This window comes from Athene noctua, chromosome 1, assembly GCF_965140245.1.
Source record: "Athene noctua chromosome 1, bAthNoc1.hap1.1, whole genome shotgun sequence".
Taxonomy (NCBI): domain Eukaryota; kingdom Metazoa; phylum Chordata; class Aves; order Strigiformes; family Strigidae; genus Athene; species Athene noctua.
In genome coordinates this window covers 137508980-137524643 of record NC_134037.1, presented here as the reverse complement: position 1 = coordinate 137524643, position 15664 = coordinate 137508980, and the positions used below count along the sequence as shown (strand labels likewise).

The window sequence follows — 15664 nt, the reverse complement described above, 5'->3', positions numbered from 1 at the left end:
TCCCGCCGCCTGCGCGCACTGATGACGTAGCGGGAGGTGGTTGGGGTGGGGACGGCCAGCGGGAAGGCCCGTGCCCCTTCCCTCCCCTCGAGTCCTCTCTGGTGACGGCGCGGCGGGGCCGGTGATGAAGCTGAAGCTGTGCGGAGCGGGCGGCGGGCGGCTGGGGACGCTGGCGGGCCTGGGCAGGAGCGGGGCTGCCGCCATGGCGCTGCCGGGCTGCCTGCTCTACACGCGCACTGGCTCGGCGCCACACCTCACCCGCGACACCCTGCAGGCGGTCCGCGGCGTCCCCGCCATGGCCCAGCTCGCCCTGCCCGCCCTGTGAGTACCGTGAAGGGTGGCGGGGGGCGGCTCTTAGGAGTAGTGTGACCAGCAGAAGTAGGGAGGTGACAGTCCCCCTGTGCTCTGCACTGGGGCGGCCACACCTGGAGTGTTGTGTCCAGTTTTGGGCACCTCAATATGAGAGAGATCTCGAGGGGCTGGAGCAAGGGCAGAGGAGGGCAACGAGGCTGGTGAAGGACCTGGAGAATAAATCCTGTGAGGAGCCATTGAAGGAGCTGGGGCTGTTCAGTGTGAGGAGGAGGAGGCTGAGGGGAGACCTCATCACTCTCTACAGCTCCCTGAAAGGACATTGTAGAGAGGCTGGTGCTGGTCTCTTCTCACAGGGGATTAGTGACAGAACAAGGGGGAACGGCTTTAAACTGCAACAGGGGAGGGTCAGACTGGACATGAGGAGAAAATGTTTCCCAGAAAGAGTGGTCAGTGTGGAACAGGCTGCCCAGGGAGGGGGTGGAGTCCCCACCCCAGGGTGTGTTTAAGGGTCGTTTGGATGAGCTGTGGGGGGATGTGGGGTAGGGGAGAACTTTGTAGAGTCGGGCTGAGGGTTGGACCCGATGATCCCAAGGGGCTTTTCCCACCTCAATGATTCTGGGGTTCTCCTTTCCCCTCGAGCAAAGGAGAATGTTGAGGTAGGTTGCCCCTTTGTTGCCTTCCTGTTGAAGGGAGGTGCAGTGGCTTAATAGGAAGCAGATAAAGGGAAGGGGCATAGAGGACTTGCATAATTTTTGCGTGTGATACAAGGAAATGATGACCTGCTCTGCAACTTCTTTACTTATAGCAACTTATAATGATTTCTGAATATTGCTTAATAATCCTGCTTGCCCAGACTGTTCTGTGGAATTTTGCCAAGGACTTCTGTGTTCACCATACAAAGCAGTTCACTGTGAAAATCTACCAAGAACTGCAGTGTTCAGCAAAATATTATGGTTTTGTCCTTGGAAAGCAGATCTGCTCTAACTAGTTTAGTCTCGGTAATGAGTAAGATAAGATGCAATGAGTAAACCGGCTCATTCGCTAATGTTGGCTGAGAATCTGCATGCTCCGAGGAAAAGTACAAGGTGAGGAGGACTGTGAGCCTTCCTCCAACAGACCCCTGAAGATGCCCACCAGGAGGCAATGGGCCGGTGCAAAGAGAACATCAGCTGCTGACACCAGCCTCCAGTACTTACCGAGTCTTACTCATGCATGTGAATATTTATATTCTGTAATCCAATCAAAATGTATATCCACACTCGATAGTTTTTTGGTAAAATGTGTTGTGGGTGTGCAGTCTTTGTGGAGAAATCCCTTTGCACCCTGGTGCCAGAGGAGCCTGTTTTCCGCAAATCAATTGTTTTAGCCAAAGCCGTCTTAGCAAATTCAGTCATCTTCCCAGCAGAATCCCCAGATTTCGAAGCAGTCAACTCAAAATTAGTTAGGTAAGTAGCAACTGAAAGGAAAAATTAACATCATAAAGCCCTTTAGAATCTCTCCCCTCCCTGCCTTGTGTAGTTGTTGAGTGATGCACCTTAGTAAGGCCACCCAGAAAGTCTCAGTGTGACTTCATGCTCTCTGGCAACTCAGTGGTCGGTGCAGGTAAAAACTCTGCCTTTTCACCATAGAATTATGTCTGCCCTGGTCTTTAAGCTCTGTGTCTCTGGCATTTAGTTCCCTTTGCCCCTGCTTTGCTGCCTGATGGCACCTATCAGTGCCTAAACACATCCAAGTTCAGACAGCGCCTAAGCATGGGAACAGAAGCCTTAGTTATGAAACTACTTTCTTGACAGTTGTTTGCTTAGTTAATGTGTTTCTGTGTCTGGATGCAGGGCAGAACTTCATGAGGTCCTTGAAGAATATAAAGAAGGAGCTGCAAAATTCATAGGTAAAGTGTGTGTGTCTGCTTGTGCATCTGGAGAGATAATAATGCAGGTGGGTCCCATGGGTGCATTTTTAGGCAGTACAGTAGGCAGAAAGATACATGCATAGGCTTTCCGCATTTAGGGATTTGTATCACTCAAAGTGGCACTAGGGAAGACTTGAACTGGTATGTTGTTACTAGCATGGCCAGAAATCCTTCAAATGTGCTACAAAAATACGTAGTTTTGCGCTTTTTTTTTTCTGCACCCAGCCTTCTCCTTGGGGGCTTCAGCACTGGCTGAGATATGTTTAGCCCAAAAGGTGAGACTAGAACTGAGAGAACTTTTACTGCAGGACTCAGTCGCTGCTGTGAATGAATCTTGCCAGATGCAATTTCTGATGTCTTTTGACAAGAGAATCAGAAATTCTCATGAAAATGGCCTTCCCCATACAGCTGTTCAAATACATTTCTGGAGATTATCTGCTCGAGCTCGCTTTTTTGTTTCTCATAAAATAGGTTTCCAAAGATCTCAATAGATTCCAAAAATTTCCAACAGAAAATCTTCATCCAGTATGAAGAATAAACAGGCAAAGCACCCCACATCAAATCAGTCTCAGCTGATGGACGCTTCTGCTTCTGAGGGACCCATGTTGAATTTTTTTGAGGAATTAAAGAAGCAGGTGGAGAAGCACATTTTTCTCCTGTTCTTTGCTCCTGACAGTTTAGCAGTCAGCCTGTACTTGTTCCATGTATTCTCCTTCCATTTTTTCCATGTTAAATTTTAGGAACAAACTCAGTTTTACTTATGGATTGTCAAATGCAAAGCAGTCAGCGTTGCTATGGCCCTAAGCTACTGCACCAAGCCTTTGTGATCTTCACCAGTCCCTTTACTCCATTCTTGGAGCAGTTTCTGAATGAAATCTTTATGTTGACACCTCGGTGATCAGAATGTGTAAAGCAGTTCCTGTGTTTGTGCCTATCCTGGGTTTTTCCTGTGGTTGTCATAACAGATCAGTAAAACCCTGACCGTGTGCACTGTGCAGCCAGGATCACTGTGGTCAGGCTCATGTGGCAAAGGAACCTGAATGCACAGTGAATACAGGGTTAGTATCGTGTGTATCTGTATCATAGCCTGTATTTATATCTGGGGAGGGAGGGAGCTCAGAGAACTGTAGGACAATCAGCCAAGTCAACAAGCTGCTTTGGGAGTTGCCAGTGCTTGTATCAAAGCTGAGGTATTTTTATGTATGCTTTGTTTGTGTCAGTTGCACATACATTATGAATGTATACAATAATGTAAATTATTACAATTTTTTAAAATGTTAAGCATTTTTGTCCTATGTACAGAGGTCAACCTTTTTTTTTTTTTCCTTGAAAAAAGCACATCAAAATTTTGGACATGCATTCCATTACATAAGCAAAGTTATGGCTTGGATTTCCAAAGGAAGTTTGCATTCAATTTTTAGTAAGCTTCGACTGCTTTGGGACAACTTATTTCAAGAAAGGTTGTAAATCTCTTTATCTGAAACTTTTTGGAGGCCTCACTAATTTCAGTGTCTGTCTGTGAAGAGAAAACTGTATGTCGTTGAGACATACTGTCTAACTTTCTGATATTTGAAACTTCCAATCTGGCAGGGATGATAAATTTCTCATTTGTGCAGCTGATCTGTTCTCTCTCTATATATTGTCCTTCCTTAAGAGTCTAGACTTGAGGTTGTTGCTCACTTTGGATTGTGTCAAATGTCAGATGTCCCCAGTGTATCAGTTGAGTGTTCAAGTGAGTCAGCTGTTGGGTCTGGCACATTTTAGTAGCAGGAGTATTAATTGAGAAAAAGCACAAATCTCAAAGGAGCTATGTAGGCTGCAGAACCAGAGGGTATTATTCGATGGTTTGTCCTGATGCTGCACTCTCTTCCCTGCACCTGGTAAAGCTGGGGGAAAAGTCTGCTGCCATTGGTGCTGAGAGATCAGATGAACAATATTTTCATTGTCAGAATGGATGGACTTGTGTGTAGGAGAATATCCTCTTCTCTTTTATGGATTTACAAACCACGTTTTTGCATTAGCTTTGTTTTGTTTCATGAAACTCTACCCTGTGTCTGTCGCTCTGTTCCCAGGTATGCCAGACACAGTGCTGTACTGCTCCCTTCATGACCCAGTCACTCCCTGCCCGTCTGGCTACAACACTAACAAGGTAAAGACTTGAAAGGGTCCACTTCAAGTTCCCAAAAGAAAGCTGCCAGTCCTCCCCTCATCTGTGTGGGTGTGCTTAGACAGCCACAAGATTTTTTTTTTAATGCTTTATAGAAAAATAAATCTTTGCACAAAGAGGAATGTAGTTTATGTGCTCATACCTCCAACTAGATAAAGCTGGATGCTTTCTTACTTGGCAGTGTGTTCCCTGAGCAGTTAGGTGACAATTCATATAGAAAGGAGAGCTCTGGGCACCCATGCTGTTGAGATTAATATGGTAGTAAAAGAAAACACATATATTCGAGCTTATGTGCTTTAGCTTACAGTGATGCCACTGATAAGCAATGAACCTGAACTATTGTGTGTGTATTTACAATCAGCTACCAGGCCTACAAATGGGAAGAACTTAAGTATTTCTGCAGGAAAGTGGCTCAGCAGTCCAGGAGTGTGTAGTGTTGCGGGTGTTTGCCTGTTCCATCCCACAGGCACACATGTTCCTCGTGCAACCCACACGCTACCTGCTACCTGCCACAGCTTTGGCCTGGAGGGGCCACTCCTGGCACCTGCTCACGTACAGTCAGTCCCAAGGCCTGTTTGGGTACGGTCACTTTTGGGGAAAGGTCAGGAAGTATTTCTTTGCAGAAGGGGTTGTTGGACATTGGAATGGGCTGCCCAGGGCAGGGGGGAGTCCCCATCCCTGGAGGGGTTGAAGAGTCGGGATGACCCAGTGCTGAGGGATCTGGTGGAGTTGGGAACGGTCAGGGTGAGGTTCATGGTTGGGCTGGAGGAGCTTCAGGGGCTTTTCCAGCCAAGATGATTCTGTGAATGACAAAGGGTAGCTACTGCCATCCAGCAATCGGTGTTTATTCCTTGCTGCTGAGTCATGTCTCTCTGCAGGGAAGGCATCAGAATCTTGTCTCACCATTGTGCAGCTGTGAGGTGATAGAAGCGATGTAAGCCTGGGTGTTGTAGGTTTGATTCATCTTTTATTTTCTTTTTTTTTTTTAAGCCGGTAAAGATTTTTGTCTACTTGTTGCAAGGCCTTCTGCAGCTGGATCCCTGCTGACAAACACTTCTGAAAGCAATGGGACAGAAAGCTCTGGATTCTGTGCTGGAAAGCCTGGCACAGGCTGGATTTAAATAATCATGGTATAGCGCTCAGTTCTTTAAGCTGCCTGGCTATTTTATTTATGAAAGCATTTTTTTTGCCTCTGGAGAGCAGAATGAAAGTAACTAGACTTGGTTACACCCTGTGCCCTTTGGCTCAAACAGTTCTGCTTTCCTTTGCCTGCCTTCACCAGCTGTTCCTTGCTGCTCTCACATAAGAGACAGCAGGTACTAACTGGCCAATGTGCTGCAGAACAACATACAGCTGCTGTGTTCCACTTACTCTGCAGGTACTAATTTGGGATCTTCCTCCTTGGGAGTTGCGTTTTGGTTTTTTAATGAAAAATTTACAAAAATGTTATTACTTTGGAGGCTTCTTCCTATTTCTTTGTTTCTCAAATTTAGTGAAATTGACTGATGGGGCCAAAAGTAATCGGGAGGGAGGGAGGGATGGATGGATGGACAGACGGACGGACGGACGGACAACAGACATGGTATATTTGCACAACCCTTTTGGTTTTTGTGGAGACCAGGCAAAAGATAAATAATTATTCCGCTCATACTTTTTGCATCAGCTGATCAAACTCAATTTGTGAATTAGTATGCCATGAGAGCTACACTGCTTAATCTGTCTGTCTGGCATAGGCTAGGAGAATTTGTTTAAACCCTCAAGCCACGAAAAGTCACCATAACACTGCAAGCTATAAGCTATTTCTGATAGCTGAAAACTGTTCCTCATTTAAAAAGCACTAATAGAGTCGCAGATGAAAAGGACTAACTTCTAAAGGGCTCGAGCCGAATACTTAACCTACTTCAATACCCCCTTTTAAATTTTGGGGCAGCAGTGTCACAGGTCTAACATTAATAATGACAAAAGCAACTGCCAAGCTGCACTCACAGGTTAATTACAGCTTCTGCAGAATGGGATGACACATGGCAGCGTCCATTGCTGCAGTGGCTGCAGTCACATCTTGTGAAGCTGAAAGTTTATTGAATTGAACAGTGACATCTGCTAGCCCAGAGGTAACATAACCTCTCTGTCCAAGTGCTTCTGTCTTGCTTTAAAATCTTTTGAGAGTGGCATGGAGTAATGATGAAAGATGGGGGCCCATGCATGTACACAGAACGGAAAATGTGTGAAGAGACTGAGAAGACTCTCTGAAATCCTAATGAGTACCTGCTGTATCTTACGTTGGCTCAGTTTGAGTATTTCTTTTGCACTTGGTATTTCAGTCCCTTTATTAGCTGGATTTGGGACCTAAAATAAGATTGGATTCTAAGATTAAGTTGTCTAACAACCTTTTGTATTCTTCCCAGTGTGCATATATGCATGTATATTCACATGGGTGCTATGAATTCACTGATTGGTAGAGGAAATAGTTTCTTGGTTTTACGCTGTGTACAGAAAACTAATGAGCTGTATTTTCTATTGCAGCCTTTGCTGCTTTTCATGAGGTGACAACATAAATTTGAGGGGAATGAAATCCTTTTTTAGTTTTTTTTCCAGTTCTGCTAATTTGTGTGATGAAAGGCCAGCTGCTCTATCTGAGACTTCCAAACATGTGGAGAAGTCACTGTGTCAAGTGTGATGGTTTCACCAAAGACTATCCCAGAAATCCCAGTTCAGTCATTCATCTCCGTTCACTCATTTTGCCAAGTGCAGCTGATTATCTGAGCTGTGCTCCTGGAGAACTTACCTATGAAGTATCATTCCAGTATCTGGTGTTTCACCAGCCCAGTTCCTTCTCTCCTTTGACTCTTAAGATCTGTTAACCTTTGCAACTAATGTTCATCCCTATTCTTCCTTGACAGGCAGTGTCCCTGTGGGGAAACTCAGGGCGTATGGAAATGACAGCTTCCAAGTTCATGGACATACAGCGGGCCATCCAGCCAGACTGGTTCCAGTGCATCTCTGATGGGGACACCATCTCAGGGGAAGCTGGTAGAAAAAGGGCCAAGAAGTCTGTGGATAGGTCACTTTCCTTCCTGGATGTATGCCTTCAGCTGCTAGAAAAATCACCGGTAAGGTCCCCAAAATACCAGGGCAGTAGCACCACAGCTGCTTTTTGGTTTGTGCTTCATTCTGGGCCGGTCCCAGGATGTGATTTAGTAGGAAATCATGTCACACATATATATCAGAGAATGCCCAGGTGGGAGTTCTGGATGAGGTATAACCAGTAGCACAGTGGGTTTTCCTTCTGTCACTCTCTTCTTTTAATAACTTGCCTCCTGCACCAGGATACCCATCTCTACTAGTTGAGAACAACTATTTTTTAAAAAAAAAAATTCTGCAGTTGAACTGTAGTGCATTTCTTTCACTTACTTTTATATAATGTATATAACACATGGGCAAAGTAGGATCTTCTCAGCCAGATTCAGAACCCCCACGTTTTTGCTCTGAAGTCCCCTCAGTTCCAAGTGAGGGAGAACCTGCTAGAATTTGCCAGTGCTACTCTTTAGTTCTTCCAGCAGCTTTGAAAATTCCCTCCCTTCCATTGAAATGAGACATACTGTCTGAAACTGTACCACAAAGGAAAATGGGTTTCAGGAGCTGATACTTGTATCCCCTGAAAGGCAATTCATTGTCTGACAGCTAGGATAACGGCTCCTGCGTTGTATTTTGTGCTGACACACACAGTGCTGAGGGGCCATCTGTAAAAAGCCATCTACAAAGATGAGCTATGGTTCTTCCCTTCTCTAGGGAGTTGGGAAAAATTCTCAGTGAGTTAGTGTCAAAGGAGCAGAATCTTCTCTCTCCTAATTCCATTTCTACTTTACACTTGAACTTCAGAGTGTTGTGTGGGGAATAATCTTACATGGCGTGAAACACTGTGGCTCTGGCAAGTTCCTGGGCACGCAGGGCTTAAGTAGCAGGCATCTGGAGTCTGGGCTGGGAGATGTCTTCCATGTCTTTGGCAGAGCACGCTCTAACACTTGTAGCTTTCTCCTGGGCCAGGAACTACAAGGAAGTGTAATGTTTGGGGCAATTGAAGGTGGAGATATCTTGGAAGAGAGGCTCAGATCAGCCAGAGAGACTGCCAAGCGACCTGTGGGTGGCTTTCTGCTAGATGGCTTCCAGGGCTGTGCCATGGCCAGGGAGACCAAGTTGAACCTGATAGCTTCTGTCACAGCAGAGCTGCCAGAGGATAAACCAAGGTAAGCTGTGTGGGCAACCTCCCAAGAAGTCCATCTGTCCTGTGATGAGGAGCATCCACAGGCTGCTGTGCAATATCACGGTAGGAAATAATCACTGTATTGCACAGCTCTGTGTGTGTGCCAGGCTGTATAAATTTTACCACTGTCAGGCTGCAGTCTTCAACCCTGGTTTCAGTTTTTAGCTGCAGCTGACACCAAGCTGTGCTCACGCTGTGGGTTTGAGTATTCCCTGCAATTGGAGAATTATCAAGATTTTAGTTTAAGTCATCTTTACTTTTTTTTTAGGAAGAATTACAGGTATGTTGTGTCTGGGCTACTTGCATTTGGCCTCTGAGGCCATGGTTTACTTGGAAGTTCAGCTCAAACAAGTACATTATTATCAACCTGTTTTACAGGGACCTCTTCTCAGAAAAACTGCCATGTTTCCAGTTCTCTGGTTGGAACTGGAGGAGAGCAGAGAACAGTGCTGACAGAATCAGCCAGTGCTTACACAACCTTACAGCAGCCAGCTCAGACCTAGTACCAGAGGCACTGAGCCTGTGTGGGCTACCAGAGCTGGTGCAGCCTGGACCAAAGCAAGTGTGTTCTCTGCTTGGACTGGCATAGCATGGGGATTGGTGTGTATTCTGTTAGTTATGCCCATCAGATCTGTGCCAGAGACAGGCCAGGAGTGGCAGCATTCCTGACTCTTATAAATGACTAACAGTAACTAAAGACTTCCAGAAAACATGTGCTAATATTTGCTAGTGGTTCGGAAGTGCAGGGATTTTTTAGTGTTGGGTTGAACTTGCTGGCTTTTGCGTGGGTTGCTCTTACAAGAGCAGTTGGCAACAGAAGTAGAACAGGTGCTCTTTAAATGGCTTCCTGAAAAGAGTGACTCAGAGCCTGTTGTCTTTCTGTAGCTGTGCTGCCCTCTGCTAGCTGAGCATTGCTCTGACCTAATGGTGTTCAGAAGGAAATTAAATGCAAAACCACGTGTTCTGGTGTCGCAGCTTGTTCGTGTTTAGTGGTGCCTGGGGTTTGAATTTTCCTGACAATTAGAAGGCTTGCGATGTTGTTGCCATACTGTCTGGTTGAGCTACTTAAAAGATCCCCTGGGAGCATTAGAGCCCAATCTGCTCAGCTAACCTTAGTGACTACCAGTGCATCTGCCTCATCTATCAAATAGTTTGCCTGTCTGGTTAAGACAAGTGTTCCTGACCTCTTTGTAGGAAGAAAGCAGGTTAGCTAGAGGGACTTGTAAGTACCTCAAGTGAATTTCAGACAATCCTGTTTTCCTGAATCACCCTTGCCATTCTGGCTGGGGAATTTGTTTTGCAGCTATGTTCTACCCCAATATGAAATTCTGTAGAAGACAAACACTTCCTGTGCTTCACCCAAGAAGCGACTGCTTTTTGTGTGGTGGTGAAATGAGCTTATGAGTGTACTCTAAAGAGTCTTTTTGTGTATCTAAAGGTGCTGAAGAATCTTGATAAAATTTATATTCCTTTGCAATAGCATCAGAACCCTTGCAAGAGCAAATGTTTGTCCTGTGCAAAGATAAATTTAAGCAAGGGTTTTGATCTTATATGCAGAGCTACTGTTTGAACTATTGAGTATCATTTTCTCCCTGCCACGAGAGCCTGAAACGTAAGACTCATGCTGTAAACATCTCCCATCCTTCTTCTGTGCTCATCAATTTAATTGGAGTACTTAGAAAAGTGACTAAAAATGGCACCTTGTGACTTCATTTATCAGCCCCTGTGTCTTTCCCTAATTATCTGTTTAGATCATTGCCCTACATTGGCTTCTGCTGCTGTCAGCCCAGTTGTGCACCTGCAGGAGAGCAGGCACTGCTCTGTTCTCTTCTGCTTCACTCGCCCTCAGGGAAGCTGCCAGCTGAATTTGGCTAACAGCAGGATCTCTGTTGCCATTGATGGTAATCCAGCAGGGTTCTTCCTGGCTCTTAATGCCATGTCCCAGGAGATGTTACAGCCCAGGTTTCTGGGTAAATCATTTGAGCAGGTAGGGTGTAAAGAGGAGTGAAGACTAAAGCAAGGAACTTTTCTCTTTCCAATGACATTCCTCATTAGTGCCTTCTCCTCTAGGCAGTTCTCCAGGTGCTACATGATGTGTCTGTCACCTGAAGGACCTGTATCTTTGACCAGCCATCTACTGTTGTCTCTGCTGCTCTCGATCAAGTCTTCTTAGACTGTCTCCTAAACAGTTATCAAGCAAAATGTGTCTGGAGACTGGTAGTTCCGTGAGGCACAAACATGACTAAGGAAAATGTCTGTTCTATGGCATGGATGTTAGGTGAATTTTGAATCTAAGTCTATTTATCTGCGTGTGAAAGAAACCAAATCACTTCAAACATAATAAACAGAATGAGGGGGGTTTTTGCAGTAAATGAGAGATTATTGCTGTCTTCTAAATGGCAGATAAAAGCCCACCATGGACTGGATATGTTGGAGGTAGGGAAATGGAAGTACACAGGATTCTGGGTGGTGACTGTTGTACCCACTTGCCTTTTGGTTAGCAGTTGCAGGGGTAAGCTACACGTGCTGGATGTGTGCCTTTTCCTTCAGGTACCTGCCAGCTTCTGCTCAGACTATTCTAGATTTGTCATCTTGTGTGTGTGTCTCTTACAGAATCATCCACGGTGTAGGCAAACCAGATGAGGTGCTTGAGTGCATTGAAAGGGGAGTAGACATATTTGAGAGCTTCTTTCCCTTCCAAGTGACAGAGCGAGGCTGTGCCTTGGTTTTCAGTTATGACTGCCATCCAGATCCTGAAGCAGCAGGTAGGCTTCTTGATGGTCATTATAAGTTTTACTGTCTCAGACAGTACTGTGGCAAGCATAATTCATGCTTTGGAGGAATCTATATTTGAATGTTTTGTTCCTGAAATAAGTGCAGTGACCACTGGAAAAACTGGGATTCCACTGTCAGGTGTTGCTTTTGAAGGTGGGGGGTTTTGGTGTGAAACCTGTTGAGGTGATCTTGAGACCTCAGCCTAGGATCTGAATGTCTTGATTAGCGAAAATATGCTCAGGTATTTCTTAAACACTTACTGAATAGAGGGGGTTTTGTTCAACATCATTGGCAATTTTTTTGTTGCCATTAGCAGTGAAGGCTGAACATATTAAGTGGAGATTTAAGGTACTTGATCTCTAGAATTAACTGAATATGTGTCTGTCTTAAGAATATATTTTTTAAAGTCCCTTCTTTCTAGCTGACAAAACTTAGGGATCCCTTTTCTTTGGGCAGCTTTCCTCTCTGTCTTTGCATTCATCAGTTCATATTAAAAAGGAGATGTTCAGAACTCATTACCTCATTACGCTGTGAGATGTGATCATGTATATCACCCACTAAAGCATCTATCAAATGTGTTTCAAGCAACTGTTTTGCTTTGGCCTATTAATTGTTTTTAATACGGAAAAACATTTTACATTTTTCCTCCTGGGTAGAACCTAGCAGCTTTTTATGCTTGGATAATCCAAAACCAGCTAAATAGAACAGAACATCTTGTGTCTTTGTGCTTGCTGCTATTTTTTTAACCCTTCTCTTTGTTGTTCTTTACCTTGTCTGACCTTACTCTTAAATCATATTATTCTGGGTAAGGACAATCTCTTTGTTCTGTGTCTGTTTAACACTCAGTAAACATGGATTGTGCAAACAGCAATATTGAGGTTTCTGGATACATCTCCTGCTTAAGAGAAAACCTAAAAATGCAAATCTACAAAATTATGGGGTGATTTTTTTATTTTTAGGATAGACTGATGGAAAGGCAGATGTGGAATCTACATCTTCTGCATTAGTGCCACCAGCCTCTTTTGATTCCTTTTTTTTTAAAAAAAAAAAAGGCATCTAAACCTCTGAGCTTGATGACAGCATGGAAAGTAGAATGATTGAATGCAGATGAGTTGCCTGTCTACTCTTAACAAAATCTCAATAAAATCAATTTCTTCAGGTGATTGCATTCTACTCAGCATTCAGTTCAGACTGGAAATATTTTTGACATTTTATTAAGAATTCAGCTCAGTGGAGCAGCAAAAAGTTATACTGTTGTTTCAATTCTCACTCTTCATTACATTTAGTAGATTAGTTTTCACTTGTCTCTTGCTGGTTTAATTATCTAAAATTGTATGTGTGTGAACTAGCCTATGACAACTAAAGAAAAATAGTTGATTACTAGGTGGAAACTAGTGGCACGAGTTTTCGTCTGGCAAGAGAGTATCAGAAATACCTACTGTAAGTTTGCTACCTTTCCTCTGCCTTTGCTGTCTGTTCATAAAAGGCTGCCATCTTTTTATTTAAAACAGTTTTAGAACAAAATGGGGCCAAGGACCTGGAGAGGAATGGTGCTGAAGACAACCAGGATGAAATCTCCAAAGCTGACCCAGAAATGACACCATTTGAGATATTTCTGAAGGACAAAAGGTGTGTGAGTTTGAGGAGGGTACCTGCAACTGTATCACTAAATATTGTGCTTTTGTCCTCTGTATTTGATTGCAGGTGGTCAGCAGGTGAATAGGAGACTTCATAAAAAATGGTAGTGTTGTAGACATTGCTTGTGGACGTTGCATGGAGAGTGTTGGACAAGCATCCTAGCTTAGCAGGCAACAGCATACAACTGAAAGTGCTGTCCTTTGCTTGACCTAAAGGCAGGGATTTTCTGATCACTTATCCAGCAGACAGACATACTGTGATCATAACTACGTTCCAGCTGAAAGACAGTAGCTTCACAAAGGTTGTTCGGGGATCGTTTTGGTCTTCCACAGCTAACTTGGGTCGTCTTGAGATGCTAGGTTGTATTTAAACTACCGAGAGCCTCCACTTTCTGACTCAGTTTGGGCAGCTGCAGAGCAATTCTGCAGTTTCTGGATACTTCACAAAAACTTTGGCCAGAGTTAGCATCTGTCCTTCCTTCTTTTTAATCCAGCTACCGCTCAGCTGTCTGAGTAGGCAACTGTGTTGCTCTGCTCCATCCTCTCTCCACTTTGTGAGAACGATGCATCTCCCAGTAGAGGGGAATACTGTTTTGTGAACAGTGGAATCAGTAAATCTTTGTTTCTGATAGCCTCCTCCTTCACAGACTGTGTGATAGCTAGTGAGGTTTGTCTTGCTCTGCAACTTTTCTGTCAGGAAAGGCACAGATAAAGCCTCTCTCTGCTGTTAGCTGTGATGTAGGCAGAGTTCTTCTCTGACGTAAATGTGTGGCGTTTTGGTGCTCTAGTGAGTTCTGGCATGAGATTTAAGTCCTTTAAGTGCCAACTAAATTAAGTGCCAACAGTGCTGGTATTAGATGTCAACACATCTTACAGCAGCTGGATTTGGCCCTTCAGGACTTCGAGGCTCAGGTCCCCCTAAAAGGCCATGTAGTAACTGGATATTCTTTATTGCTTGATTGGGTTTAACCTTTGTTATCCAACGTTGTTTCCTCCTTAGGTACCACGATGATTTTGGTCCTGTGCTGGAAGGATGCACCTGTTACTGCTGCCAGAGGCACACTCGTGCCTACATCCATCACCTCCTCGTGACCAATGAGCTGTTGGCCGGTGTCCTGCTCATGATGCACAACTTCCAGCACTACTTCAGTTTCTTCAGTGCCATACGGGATGCCTTGAGAGACAATAAACTGGATCAGCTGAAAAAATGTGTCTTCAGGCAGGTGCTTCAGGGCTCAGCAAATGCAAAGCCAGGCCAATGAGTCCAGAGAGGACAGAGGAGGTTGCAGGCTGCATCCTTATGCAGTGGGACTGTGTACTGTGGGCTGCCAGCGGGGTCACCTGGACCTGCTAGTAGTAAATGCCTTCCTTCCTGGAGGGATCTAAAGGAGACATTTGAAGATCTCCCCTCCTGGCAGGGAAGGAAGATCTTATTCAAATGTCCCTTTCAGTTAAATCAACTTGTTGCATTCTTGGGGTTTGGAAGAACCTGAACAGCTCACAAGACCAGTTTGGATAGCTTTGGTTTTGGTTACTCACAGTTGATCTTCCACGTGGAAGGACAGAATTATTGAACTTGTGATCGAAGAAGCAGGCTGTGAAATTAATCCAGCTGTTTGGGACATACCCAACGGATATGACAGGTAATTATTTTTCTAGAAAATCCTGGTGGTGTGGTTGTCCCATCATGCAGCTCCTTGATGAGAGATCCCACCTCAGCGTAACACGCTGTTAACTTGTGACCATTGCCAGCATCTCTGTCCCTGAAAAGAACTGACTGGAAGTACTGCTGGGTTCAGTGGCACGAGGGGCTGTATGTGTACTTCTTCCTCAGGCTGCTTGCAGTGCAGAACGTTCTCTGGGCCAGGAGGAGGCCCTCCACCTGAAAACCCCTGCCTTGGGAGTCCCCGCCTGGGACGTTAACCCATGTCCTGCTGTAGAAGGGGTTTTTTTGACTCTACCCTTTCACCTGTGTGGACTAATATTTCACTCCAGCACATCACATGTGGATGATAATGAATGTACCATTCTTTCCAGCTGTCCCAGTGCTGGTCAGAGAGCAGGCTGCACAAATGTCAGGGTGAGACAGGGCTGCAGAATAGACACATCACAGGAAAAGGTGTTTAGCAAAGGCTGGTGGCTCCTTGTTTTAAAATATGACTTGGTTATGTCACATTCCTTTTATTCAGTTTTTTTTAACACCCTGCATTTTGGAATCCTGGATCTATTTGTTTTATGTTACAAAGCAACAATTAAAAAAATTTTGTTATTCATTCCACTGGCTCCTCAGTGTGTGACAGAGGTGGTGTGCTGGATTGCTTGAGTCCAGTGCTCAAGATGTCCCCTGGAAATTTGCCCTAGCAGCCTGATGGAGGACAGCGACTCATCTAGAAGTAGGATAGTTTGCCTTAAAACAATCCCATAATAGACCTGGAAGTGTTAAAGACACTCACCCCTCCCTCTCCCCATAAGAACTCTACTATCTGAATTAAGCTTAAAAAAATACTACAGCTAAAATTGCTGTACTTAAAGCAATTAAAGATTAACCTACAGTTTGCTCTTCACCATTTCTTTTAATATCTTACATCAGAATGACTTTGCTA

General features: G+C 44.6%; 1 protein-coding gene across 3 annotated transcripts; it reads left to right on the top strand.

The window, feature by feature from the left end:
* The first annotated feature begins 45 nt into the window (after positions 1-45).
* QTRT2 (queuine tRNA-ribosyltransferase accessory subunit 2) lies at positions 46-15335 on the top strand. Of its 3 annotated transcripts, XM_074897493.1 has the most exons (8): positions 46-321; positions 2145-2200; positions 4294-4370; positions 7289-7498; positions 8433-8632; positions 11263-11414; positions 12936-13053; positions 14062-15335. In XM_074897493.1, exons 1-8 carry the CDS (start codon positions 125-127, stop codon positions 14321-14323), a joined length of 1272 nt encoding a protein of 423 aa, XP_074753594.1. In that variant the 5' UTR covers positions 46-124; the 3' UTR covers positions 14324-15335. The 3 variants fall into 3 exon arrangements, with proteins under 3 accessions (XP_074753594.1, XP_074753601.1, XP_074753607.1); XM_074897500.1 differs by lacking the exons at positions 46-321; positions 2145-2200 and adding an exon at positions 2228-2247; XM_074897506.1 differs by lacking the exons at positions 46-321; positions 2145-2200; positions 4294-4370 and adding an exon at positions 5950-5970.
* Positions 15336-15664: the final 329 nt, after the last annotated feature.

Excerpts from the sequence above, each read along its gene's own strand:
- QTRT2 (XM_074897493.1), top strand. The coding sequence starts at position 125 with ATGAAGCTGAAGCTGTGCGGAGCGGGCGGCGGGCGGCTGGGGACGCTG. Across the intron at positions 7,499-8,432 it reads AGCTGCTAGAAAAATCACCG|GAACTACAAGGAAGTGTAAT; the intron begins GTAAGGTCCCCA and ends CTCCTGGGCCAG. Across the intron at positions 13,054-14,061 it reads ATATTTCTGAAGGACAAAAG|GTACCACGATGATTTTGGTC; the intron begins GTGTGTGAGTTT and ends TTTCCTCCTTAG.